The sequence below is a fragment of the Nothoprocta perdicaria genome, unplaced genomic scaffold (genome assembly GCF_003342845.1).
Source record: "Nothoprocta perdicaria isolate Ctin4 unplaced genomic scaffold, notPer1 scaffold_37, whole genome shotgun sequence".
Classification (NCBI taxonomy): Eukaryota; Metazoa; Chordata; class Aves; order Tinamiformes; family Tinamidae; genus Nothoprocta; species Nothoprocta perdicaria.
The window spans coordinates 2,365,059-2,376,123 of record NW_020455610.1 but is presented as its reverse complement, the minus strand read 5'-3'; the positions used below and the strand labels follow the sequence as shown (position 1 = coordinate 2,376,123).

At 44.8% G+C, this 11,065-nt stretch overlaps 1 protein-coding gene across 1 annotated transcript in view; it reads left to right on the top strand.

Annotated features, from left to right (window-relative positions):
- The first annotated feature begins 321 nt into the window (after nt 1–321).
- TBC1D4 (TBC1 domain family member 4) overlaps nt 322–11,065 on the top strand; it is a 44,332-nt gene continuing 33,588 nt past the window's right edge. Inside the window, exons 1-6 of the mRNA XM_026044521.1 lie at nt 322–913; nt 2,339–2,428; nt 5,651–5,755; nt 7,831–7,963; nt 9,849–9,940; nt 10,834–10,944. Coding sequence (XP_025900306.1) covers nt 659–913; nt 2,339–2,428; nt 5,651–5,755; nt 7,831–7,963; nt 9,849–9,940; nt 10,834–10,944 — 786 coding nt within the window. The 5' untranslated portion in view covers nt 322–658. The remainder of the gene's footprint in view (nt 914–2,338; nt 2,429–5,650; nt 5,756–7,830; nt 7,964–9,848; nt 9,941–10,833; nt 10,945–11,065) is intronic.

Here is an 11,065-nt window from a genome sequence, read left to right as displayed (position 1 = left end):
GCAGAAAGGCATGTTGGTAGAAGAGCCATTTGTCAGTAGACTTCAAGGTGATCGCTCTGGCTGTTTAAAACCTCACGCTCTGAAGCATGTTCTGCTAAAACAATATTAGGAATAATTTCCTCTGCTTACCCTTCAGAAACTGCCTGTGCAGAATTTAGAAATTACTGGGTTTATGTTGTCAGCCGAGAAGCTGGTAGGGCTCAGCTGAAGCAGTAACTCCTGTAAACATTTATATTGCAGAGGTCTGGCGTATCGCTGCCTGCGGTGTTTTGTTTGTGGCTGCTAAAGGGACTTTTAAATTCTCCTTCAGGTTCCCGATGTCATCAGCAGCATACGGCAAGTCTCCAAGGCAGCGCTGAAGGAAGATGCCAAGAGCAGCAAGGACAGCGAAGACGCCTTCTACAACTCCCAAAAGTTTGAGGTCTTGTACTGTGGGAAGGTGACGGTGGCCCACAAGAAAGCGCCCTCCACGCTCATCGACGACTGCATCGAGAAGTTCAGCCTGCACGAGCGCCAGCGCCTCAAGCTCCTCAGCGAGCAGCGCAGTGCCGAGGCCAGCTTGGATTTGCCCTTGGGAGAAGGAGAAGTGCCCGCTTCCCCGCCAGACAGTCCCTTCGAGGAGGCCAACGGCGCTCCCGGCGCCGCGCCGCAGCCCGGCATGTTTACGGTGGGCAGCCAGAGCAACCTGGCCGGCCTGTGCAGCGCGCGCGGCTCCTTCCCGGAGCGGATCCTGGAGGACTTCGGCTGGGACGAGCAGCAGGAGTTCCGGGCGCGCTGCAGCAGCGTCACGGCCGTCACGCAGAGAAGGGTCCACGAGGGCAGCCTGAAAGTGCAGGCGCGCCGCAGGCACGCCAGCGCGCCCAGTCACGTGCAGCCCTCGGATTCGGAGAAGAACAGGACCATGCTGTTCCAGGTGCGTGCTAGGAGCGGCAAGGTCACGGATGGGAGCGCAGCTTGGCCTGTGCCCTGCCTTCCCTGGTGCGTTTTGGAGCGGGGACAAGTTTTGGAAGATAAGCGGTGGGATTTGGGGTGGTTTCATGGCCTGTCGAGAATATCGATGCATTTGTAGTGATTGGGGCACAAGTATCTGGACTTGCTGAAGGAAGTCGGCTCAAATCATGAGCGCAGGCAAACATTAGAGAGAAGAATTACACGTTGACAACAGGAGCAGTGGCCCTAGGGGAGAGACTCGCATATTTTGTATGCGAATCTGGTCCATCTCTATTATTGAGACGCAGGAGAGAGCTGAAAACAGTAGGTATTTTTTCAAACTGGTGATCCCATGAGGCTTTCGGTGTGAATAAATCTTCCTTGCTACACATTTACTCCTACAAATTCCTGCTCCATAGCATTATGTTTGAGTCAGCCCTTTTGTGATAACTTATACCTTAAGCCTGCCTTTCCCAAGCAAGTGATCTGCAAAATCTCAACTGCTTCTACTTGTTGTGAAGGGCTCTTCCATCAGACCTCACAGTTCTTCCATTCCTCACCTCTACTGTTTGAGGTCTTCAGAGCCAGTATTGAGAAGACAAAAGAGACTTTTGGTGACCCAAGTGAAGGAAGGTGACCCAGAAAAGGAGGTGACCCAGAAAAGGAAGGATCTTTCGACACCTTAAAATAACCAGGAGATAAATGCCTGGGTTTTGTCTTGCCTTTGGCTTTAAAGCTCAGTCTAGCCTTTTATTCTTTGGGGAAGTATTGGACTGAAGTGTGTGTGTTGGGGGTGTATTCTCCTTTGGAAAGCCAGGGCTGTCATTAGTAACTAGTCAAAAGGATTTAGCTGGAAAACCCCTCAGGCTCCATGGATCAGTTCACACACTTGAGCAGCGGCTTGGAAAAGCGAAAAGGTAGCTCCTTGCATGACATAGTCATTTTCAATCACAATTATTATGGAAAATAAAGATAGTGCCTTAAGATCAACTCTCAATTAATCTGTGGTATAGTTTAAAAAGAAAAAAAACCTACAAGTTAGGTAATTTTGATGTTTTTGCTGTTTTTTCCCCCCAATTGTGGCTTGTAATTTACCTGTACTGTTTCTTTACTAAGGATTTAAGTAGCATCTGTTAAACGTAGGCTCTTCGAATCAAAATAACTCAAAAAGGAAGAGAAAAAACATCTTCTTTTAAAAACTTTCCCAGTGAATTGCATGTTCTTACTGAAATACTTTTAACTCAACGCAAGCTAAATTATGCCCCTTATTCCTACCAAGTAAGCTGTTACGCTACAGGTATTTCTAGGTGTACCAAAAACAACTGGATTTTGATGTTTCTTGTTACCACTAACACTGAGACAATCACAAACTAAATTTTCCTATTTTTTTTTTCCACTTCTTTTCAAGGTTGGAAGGTTTGAAGTTAACCTCATCAGTCCTGACACCAAGTCCGTTGTGCTTGAAAAGAATTTCAAAGATATCTCCTCGTGTTCTCAGGTAAGCACACACAGATCATGGGGAAAAAAAAACCCAAATGCATCAGTTTGTTCTTCAGTTGGGCTGCCTTGCCAAAAAAAGAAATGTAGAGTTTTCTTGCAGTGTTCCATGCTGTTTCCTATTATTATTTTTATTTTTCAGTTTCCAAGATCGTTTTTAAATATTTTATTTTCTCTAGCTAAATTCCGATATATACAAATAATCTGCTGCTTTACCCCATTTGCTTCTTACTTTAAGAAGAGTGGTTTTGAGTGTTAGTGGTAAATGCTGATGTATACATCTAACGTGAAGTTTGACACAAAAAAAAGTATCACTGTTTTGGACTAATGCTGAATATATGTGGTTGATTCATGAGCAGTTACAGCAGACTTGAAGTTTTGCTTTTAAAATATTGAGAGGCTGTCATGCAGATCAAGCATTTTTATGTCACTTGTCTGGTAGCGCTTGCAAGTAGCTACTGCACAAAGAACTTAATGTCATTCCCACAAAGCTTCAATGCAGGAAAAGAGACAGGCACAAAATAACAAGCTGGAATTGCAGTAGTGGCAGCTTTGGTCATTGATTAGACAACAGCGTGTGAACTGTTCTGCTCCGAGAGGGCATTGGATTTAATATTGGAAGCAATTCCCATTTAGGATATCAGCAGTGTCATCTCTGGGCAGTTGAGCTAAAAACCTCTGGACTGTTGGAATATCTGATGATCCCTTGAGACAGGCAGCATTTCACCAGCATAGTAGCTTTTGTAGGATGTGGCAAGGGATGAGCCTAGCTTGCTCCATCAGTAGATAAATACATTTTATGAAGTGAAATACCTAGGGCGAGGGCTACTCTATCTTGCAGCTGTTCTTCCTTCTGCTACTTTCTGTTCCAAGGTCTTGTTTCATTTCCCTCTTCCATTCCCTGTTCACATGCAGCATTTCAGACCACCTTATTATTATTGTGTTAGTTGCAAGCACACTTCCATGTGTGGGAGGCTGGCAAAGGTCTTAAAGAAGTGGTATGAAAAGCTAAATCTGCACATGGCCTGGATCTTCTGAGTTGGATGAAAGTGACTCATGAGTTCTGTGAAGATACAAGTAACAGTCAAACAAGAGCCCTAAGCTGGGACAAGCTTTGTTCTGCTCCTGGTGATGACTGTAAAGGCCAAAGCCTTTAAACCAGGACCATTGCAGTCCTTTGAGGCCTCGCTTTCCTTCAGGAAAATAATTACATGTGGTAAATACTATCAGGTAATGCTGCGTATTGGGCTTTGTCCCGTTCTTGACCTCCTTGGTCTTGTTTGAGGCAAAAGTTGTTATTTTGCATGTTTCAGTGATTGGGACAGGCACTAGTAATGCTAGCTGAGTTGAAAAATGCTTTTTCTTTTTTTCTTCTCATGTGACAGATACTTTAGAAAAGTCTTTTTTACCCGCTATGTTCAATACGAATGAGACTTTAATTTGTTCAAGACTAAAGCTTTGGTTGCATAAGGCTCATCGGGGTTTCTTTACCAGACCTCAGTGCTGGCCACGGGGCTGCTTTGTGGGTTTGGAGAGCAGGGATTTACTGCATATCGTGAGGCTGCAGCTTAGGAATGTTCGGTCTTCTGAGCTCTAAAATGATGCAAAAAGAGACGTTCTCTCGAACTCGGGTTCTGTGTTCTTGCAGTCCCGTCCAATAAAGGTGTTTCTGTTCTATAGCGTGAGGGTGATTGATCTGCTGAGGTCAGCTCGTTATCTGAGCTTCACCTAACTGGCTAAGCAGCACATGTCAGTGCTAGCAATGCAGGTGCATGCGGCCGCAGCAGATTGCTCGTTGCAGGCTTGCTGGCCTTTGGCAGCACAGAACGAGCTGCGTGTTCTTCTGTCGGGGCAGGCCAAGGCACCCTGCTACAGAGCCTGTGTGCATCTGCTCTTGGTAGAATCACAGAACCACAGAATGGTTGAGGTTGGAAGGGACCTCTAGAGATCATCTGGTCCAGCCCCCCTGCTCCAGCAGGGACCCACAGAGCATGTGGCACAGGGTGGCATCCAGGAAAACACACTGCGCCCTTTACAACCACAGTGGTGTGAGTGTCATTTCCACCATGGCTATGCAAAATGGGAAAAAAAATGCAAAAACGGGAAATTGGACAGTAGTAGACTTTGCAGGCCTGGTCTGCAGTGAGGCAACCTGCATCTCACTGAGCCGCATGGAGAAATTACACTTTAATCACAAAAGAAAGAGCAACAGTTCCCTGCTATATAAACCATCAGATGGCTTCTGAGCCACCTTAGGTGGGCTCTGCACTTGTGTTAAGCTTTGCTCTTCCAGCAGCACAGATGTAACTTCTGGAGTTCGGTTTTAGTTTTAAAAACTACTGGCAATAGTGACGCTATGTTCAGTCTGTCACGTAGCGTGCTGCTGGTTTTGTCCAGAGTGTTTTCTGAAGGCACAAGCCAGCTGATTCATCTCCTCCCATCTTTTCATGATATAGGTGTTGTTTTTGGAGATGGATCCAAGCAACTGAGTTCTGCCTTCTGTTGTATTTGAACTTGCGGGCTCGGGCTTTTCGTTTGGAGAGAATCCACTCTTGCCATATTTAGATGATAAAAACATTGGCAAAGGCTGTAACAATAGTGAGTCATGTTCCGTGCGCTGAGACCAGGAGCACAGTGCTGCCTTGGGAGCAGGTCTCTTTGATCCTCTCGCTGCACGTTTAGCAAGGCCGGGTTCCCTGTTCAACAGTTACACTAGGATCCTGAAATAAAAGATCAGTAGTAACAGGTAGCAATTCTCACGCACCCCCTGCTCTATTTATTTACTTATTTATCGGTACTTTAAACCTCTATTAAGGAAAGAGATGATGTGCCACTACTTTAATACCATCCCAGCCGCATGTTTTAGTGTGGGCTCCTCACATCAGTGCTTTGACTGCAGAGGCAATTCCGGATACAACCTGGGACTGTTTTGTTGGCTTCCCTGGAAATCCAATTCTTCTAGTGGAAGAAATCCAGGCCCATTATTGCTGTGTAGCTATTTGATTTGATTGTGCAAAGAGTTCTGTGTAATGTTTTAATATAAAAGGTATATAAAAGATAATGTTGGAGTTGCTGAAGAGATCATTAGCAGCATGTGCTTATAGGATCTCAATTTTTTTTCTGTTTGCGAATGTCGGGAGTCTAGGAACTGTTTCTAGGATCAAGTTGGAAGCTCTCCGTGTTTATAAAGCAGTCTCTCAATGTCCTTTCAAAACCCTTCCAGGGCATAAAGCACGTCGATCACTTTGGCTTCATTTGTCGGGAGTCTGTGGAGCCCGGGCTGAGCCAGTACGTCTGCTACGTGTTCCAGTGCGCGAGCGAATCGCTGGTAAGGAACTGCAAATGAATGGCCCTAGCTTTCTTTGCCAGGGGATGACCAAAGCATCTCCTAAATCCTGAAAATTTGCATTAGTCTGTACTAATAGCTGCTAACTTTTTTTTTCTGTTTCAATCTAGACTTGTAAATCATCGCTTTAGCTGTCTGAAAAACGTGAATTCAGTAAGCAAATTGTGAGAAGGAATAGATTTTGGTCACTAAAACCTGAAGCAGTTAATAGCCCTAAGTATCCTACACTGCGCTAGAATCAAAACGAGAAGAAAACAGGAGCTTGTTATGAAATCAACTGAGTCTTTGTGCTAGGAGAAAATGTTGCAACTGACCTAATAAATCTGGCCATGTATAATGTTATTCAAAGCCGCTTAAAATGTGCTATATACACATCTTAAAATGTGCTAGATATGCATATCAAAAATTTATCAGTTTATGTATTCTAGTTACTGACATATGTGGGAATTTCCACATTGCAACAGGGACTGGAGTGTTCCTGAGCTAATTTAGCATGCGATTGCTTGGATGCTAATGGCAAGTTAATTGGGGCTGGGCAGAGCAGTAAAGCACTTTCTGGGTTCTGTGCTGCCAGCTAAGCTGTCCTACTCGTGCTGGGTATATTTGCACTGAACCTAGGTACGGTCTGTTCTCATGATTTCAGAGTGCTCAGTATCTATATATCTAGTAATATTTTGAGTATCTTGTGTTTTGAGAGACTTTTGCATTCATTTACTTGAGAAAAAGAAAAAAAGAATAAATATAAATATATATATATATATCTCTCAACAGGGATATTTGCTGTGCAATGCTTGTCCTATTGCTAAAAGAGCACCAAGGAATTTGGCTTGTAGCATGTAAAAAGGTGGAGTTTTTTTAATAGACATGCAGTAAAACATCGAGAAACAACCTAATTCAGATTTCCACATTCAGGTGCCTTTTTTTCTTGTAACTGACAGACCCTCAGAATAGTCTGTGTGTTTTGAATGATAGACTGCATGTTTTTATTCTTAAATACTTCAGTTTCTTCAGCCTTTCTTCAAAAAGCAAAAAATAAAAATTGTTTTTGAGGTATAATAGTCGCCTTTGTTCCCAAACTGCCTTCAAGCACTTTCCTTCTGTCCAGCATAATACAAAGACCTGGGTAAATGGCTTTTAATAAGCATTGTATTCCCTGCAAATACACACTGGGACAGTCCGAGCGCTTTGTGCCTGGAGCTGGAGCGTGTGTGTGTGAATGAGCGAGGTGAACCCCCCTCGCCCCTGACCTTTCCGGCACAAAAGCCGAGCTTTTCCAGGGCCGGTGGGTGGGAATGCGGCCTTGCTGTGCCTCTCGGAGGAGCCTAAAGCCGGTCTGAGAGGGTGTTGATCCCGAGGAAAGTGCAGTGCCCTGTGCATGGGAGCTGCTGTTGGGTGCTCGCTCTCCGGCTGCGCTTCCAGCTGGGAGCATCCACAACTCGGATTCCAGTGGAGACTCCGGAAATGCAGCATCTCGGAAAACCCTCCCTCCGGCCCCAGATGAGTTTGCAGTTTAATAGTGAGGACTTGGCTGCGTAGCCCCAGATTCTGGCACAAAGCGTAAATAATAAATCACTATTTTGGAGAGCAGTTTATTATTTTTTTCTAGTAGTAGAAACTCAGTATATAACTATAATGTTCTTGTTAAAGTATCCTGACAAGTAAGTTTCTGGAAGCATTTAGGTGCCCAGGTGTCCAGGTACAACAGATGCCACAGGAGGAAGAGATCGAGGCCCTTCTGAATGAGAACATCTTCCTCCTGTTTCCATATTTCCATTTCCCTTTTTTCCATTTCCATTTTGAAATCCTGTGCATGGCTAGAACCTCTATGGACATTCGTAGCCGGCTGTTTCAGAGAACCCCAGTGCTTAATTCCAATTAACCTGGCCTCCAGGGAATGGGCAGGAGCAGATCCCAGCCCTCTTTACCCGCGCGGTTGTGTCTGCTTGCAGACAGTGCCAGGCTTTGGGGTGGGAAAGCGGCGGGTCTTGGTAAGCCTGGGTTGGTGGCGGGTGCCTTTCTGCTTACACTACTGCCGTGTCTTCTTGGGCCTCCCGCAGGTGGACGAGGTGATGCTGACGCTGAAGCAGGCGTTCAGCACGGCCGCGGCGCTGCAGAGCGCCAAGACACACGTGAAGCTCTGCGAGGCCTGCCCCATGCACGCGCTGCACAAGCTCTGCGAGAGGATCGAAGGTACCGCGCGCCTGGGCTGCTGCTGGAAGCGTCCCGTGGGCCCTGGGAAGGGTGGGCACCTTCCTCGGGCCTGGGGTTGAGTCACAGAGTCACGGAATATTCAAGGTTGGAAGGGACCTCTAGAGATCATCTAGTCCAACCTTCCCGCTCCAGCAGGCACACCCAGGGCACAGGGCGGCATCCAGGCGAGTTGGAAGATCTCCAGAGAAGGAGACTCCACAGCCTCCCTGGGCAGCCTATTCCAGGGCTCTGGCACCCTCACAGTGAAGAAGTTCCTCCTCACCTGGAGATGGAACCCTTGAGGGGATGTGAGAGCGGGAAAGGGGAATCCACAGGAGATCAGCATCATCGTCTCCTTTCAGTCATTGCAGTCACATGGAGGTGGTGGCAGTAAAGATACTACAACTAAATAGAGTCCTCTAAATATAGCTCATATTGTAAATACTTATTGTTTCATCACCAAGCCTCTCCAGTGTTAAAAAGTACAGAAAAACATATATTTCTTCTTTTGTTTCTCTGAAAATACATTATTCCAAAACGACTCTTAACAAGACAGCAATGATCGGAAAGGATCTTGCTTTCTGATGAGTTGTTTCTTTCCCATGTGGGATTTTTTTTCCTTTGTGTTCATTTTTGCATGTACTTAAAAACTCAATTATGTTACAGGAAATAAATGATTGAATTAGGAGATTAATATCTAATAGAGTCAAGGCAGCACCTTGGCTTTGAAATATGTGCATGCACAACCATTTTTAGTTTCCTTGGAAGTGCAGTATGCCAGAACACATACAAAATGGCTTAGGATTGGTTTCAATCCTACCTTGCACCAGGATCCCATTTCTAAAGTCATTCTGATTTGCGTCCTTGCAAAGTGTTGTATGGAAACAAGCAAATATGTTACCATGTTCTGGTCTCTTTTGGTCTGGTTGTACCGTAAGTCACCCACTTTCCCCACTGATTAGAAGTCAATAGTGCTATTTACCTCCCTCTGGTGGAAGAGAAGCAAAGCAAAAATGCCTGGTGGAGAGAAATTCTGCTAGGTGGTGAGTGGTGTCTTCTGGGTTTAGCAACAGAGATTCAGAAATCATAAACCTTAACTTGAATTTTTTCTCACAGTGGAAGAATCATAGAGGTTGCTCTATACAGCAGTGTGAATATCTTGGATAGGGTACTTGTAAGCCTATTAGAAAAGACCCCAGAGCCCAGTATGGAAAGATCTCTTCCAGAGTAATGAGTTGAGTACAAAAATAGTTGCTGTTTAAGCTTTGTACTTAGTGACTGAAATACTTACTGCAGTGCCTCCGATTTTATCATTCTGCTTTGTTTAGCAAGATCCTTATAGTCAACAAGATTCCTGTAACTAAATTCAGGACTTCGACTTTTGTCAGTCTTCATCTGTTCTGCTTGGGATGTTCTATTGATGATGCCAGTGTTGGCTACAAAAATTATTTTTAGCCTGTTTTTTCTTTTTTTTTTTTCCCCCTAGATTTATGGGCAAACACGGTTAGCAAAAAGCAAAATTTCTTTCTTCTGTTTCTATTGGCTTTGTGCCTCTCACTTTTGAGGAGGGTTCTTTTAGTTCCGCTTTATGACCTGTGCCCTCTCCTTTCCTTTGTATGAAAATGTGTCTACATGTTTCAATTAAGCCCTCAGGGACTTGTGAGTCCCTTGTGCATTGAATATCCTTTCATATTCCCCTGAATATATTTCCCTCCTCCATTCCCCTCTTCCCTTCCCCATATCGGTGCTGGGCTTCCAGTTTAACTGTGGCTTGTTCTATTTTTACTGCCCATGAAATGAGACAGAACTGCATGGTTTAGCAAAAAAAGGGTATTGGGAGATGTCTGGGGACTCCAGAGGCTTTAATATGCTCTTCTTTTCTCAGGACTCTATCCACCAAGAGCCAAACTCGTAATCCAGAGACACTTGTCGTCACTATCTGATAATGAGCAAGCAGACATTTTTGAAAGCGTTCAGGTAATAAGTTAGAAGCTGTTGCCTCAGCTTTGGGAGAGGAGGAAAAAAAAATGGGGACATTTGGAAGAGCAAGGGAGAAAAGCCCATTTAAAATGGGCTAAACATTTCTTTGCTTGCCTACTTGACTGTGTTGCCCTGTAGTTGGTCTAGGATTTGTCATTTTTTCTACCAAAAATAGTATGCTCCAGCCAAATGTCATCTGTGCTATGCTGGTGTCAGGAAAGTGGCAACTTTTATGTCTGTGTGCAAAGTATTTTAAATTTTTTTTTAATTTTTAATTTTTTTTTATTGACTTTGGTTTCTCATTTGTAAATACACTTGTATAAAAGCGATACTGTGAAGCTGAATTGAGAACAGCCAAGGTGCACAGACTATTGGGAAGTAGTTGGGCATTTGCTTGTTTTCACTCTGTTCCGACTAGCGCTCCAAGGCTAGAGTCTTAATGCACTTAAGTGTACTTAAGTGGGTAAAGGGTGTAGTATAAAACCATGCTCATGATCATCTGGGCAGCTTAAAGTAAACATGAACTGGCTTAGGAAGCCAAAGGCTGTGCTCTTCTCTGGCTGCCTGGGAAAGCAGATGTCTCTGTGTGTCTTTGTGCACTCTTGTGAGCCTAGACAAGGGCAGATAAGCTTGGAAAAGAAAACGTGCAGTCATGAGGTTCGTTGCCCTCCTTGGCCTGCAGTGCTCTCCCTGTGGACAGGCCTGGTTTGCCCTAGAGTGTGAAGACACACAAGCAATATTGTAATTTAATTTAATGTAGGACACTCTGGCAACTGCAGCATTGATACATTAACTTCAAAGAATAAGCAGAAGTGAAGCCAAGCAACTCATGACTCAAGAGACAACTTTTATTTTTATTTTTCTCCTTTTTTCTTTGTTGCTGCTATCAGAAAATGAAGCCTGAAAACGACCAGGAGGAGAACGAGCTTGTGATCTTGCATCTCCGGCAGCTGTGTGAGGCCAAGCAGAAGACGCACGTTCACATCGACGAGGCCCCCTCGGTAGAGCTCAACTCTGTGTCATTCCTCCTGCCCACGCTGCTCGGAAGCAGCCTTCAATAGGAGCAAAGCTGGAGCCAGAGCTGGAGCTGGGTGGTGGTGCCGGGAGCCAGGAATGAAGCAG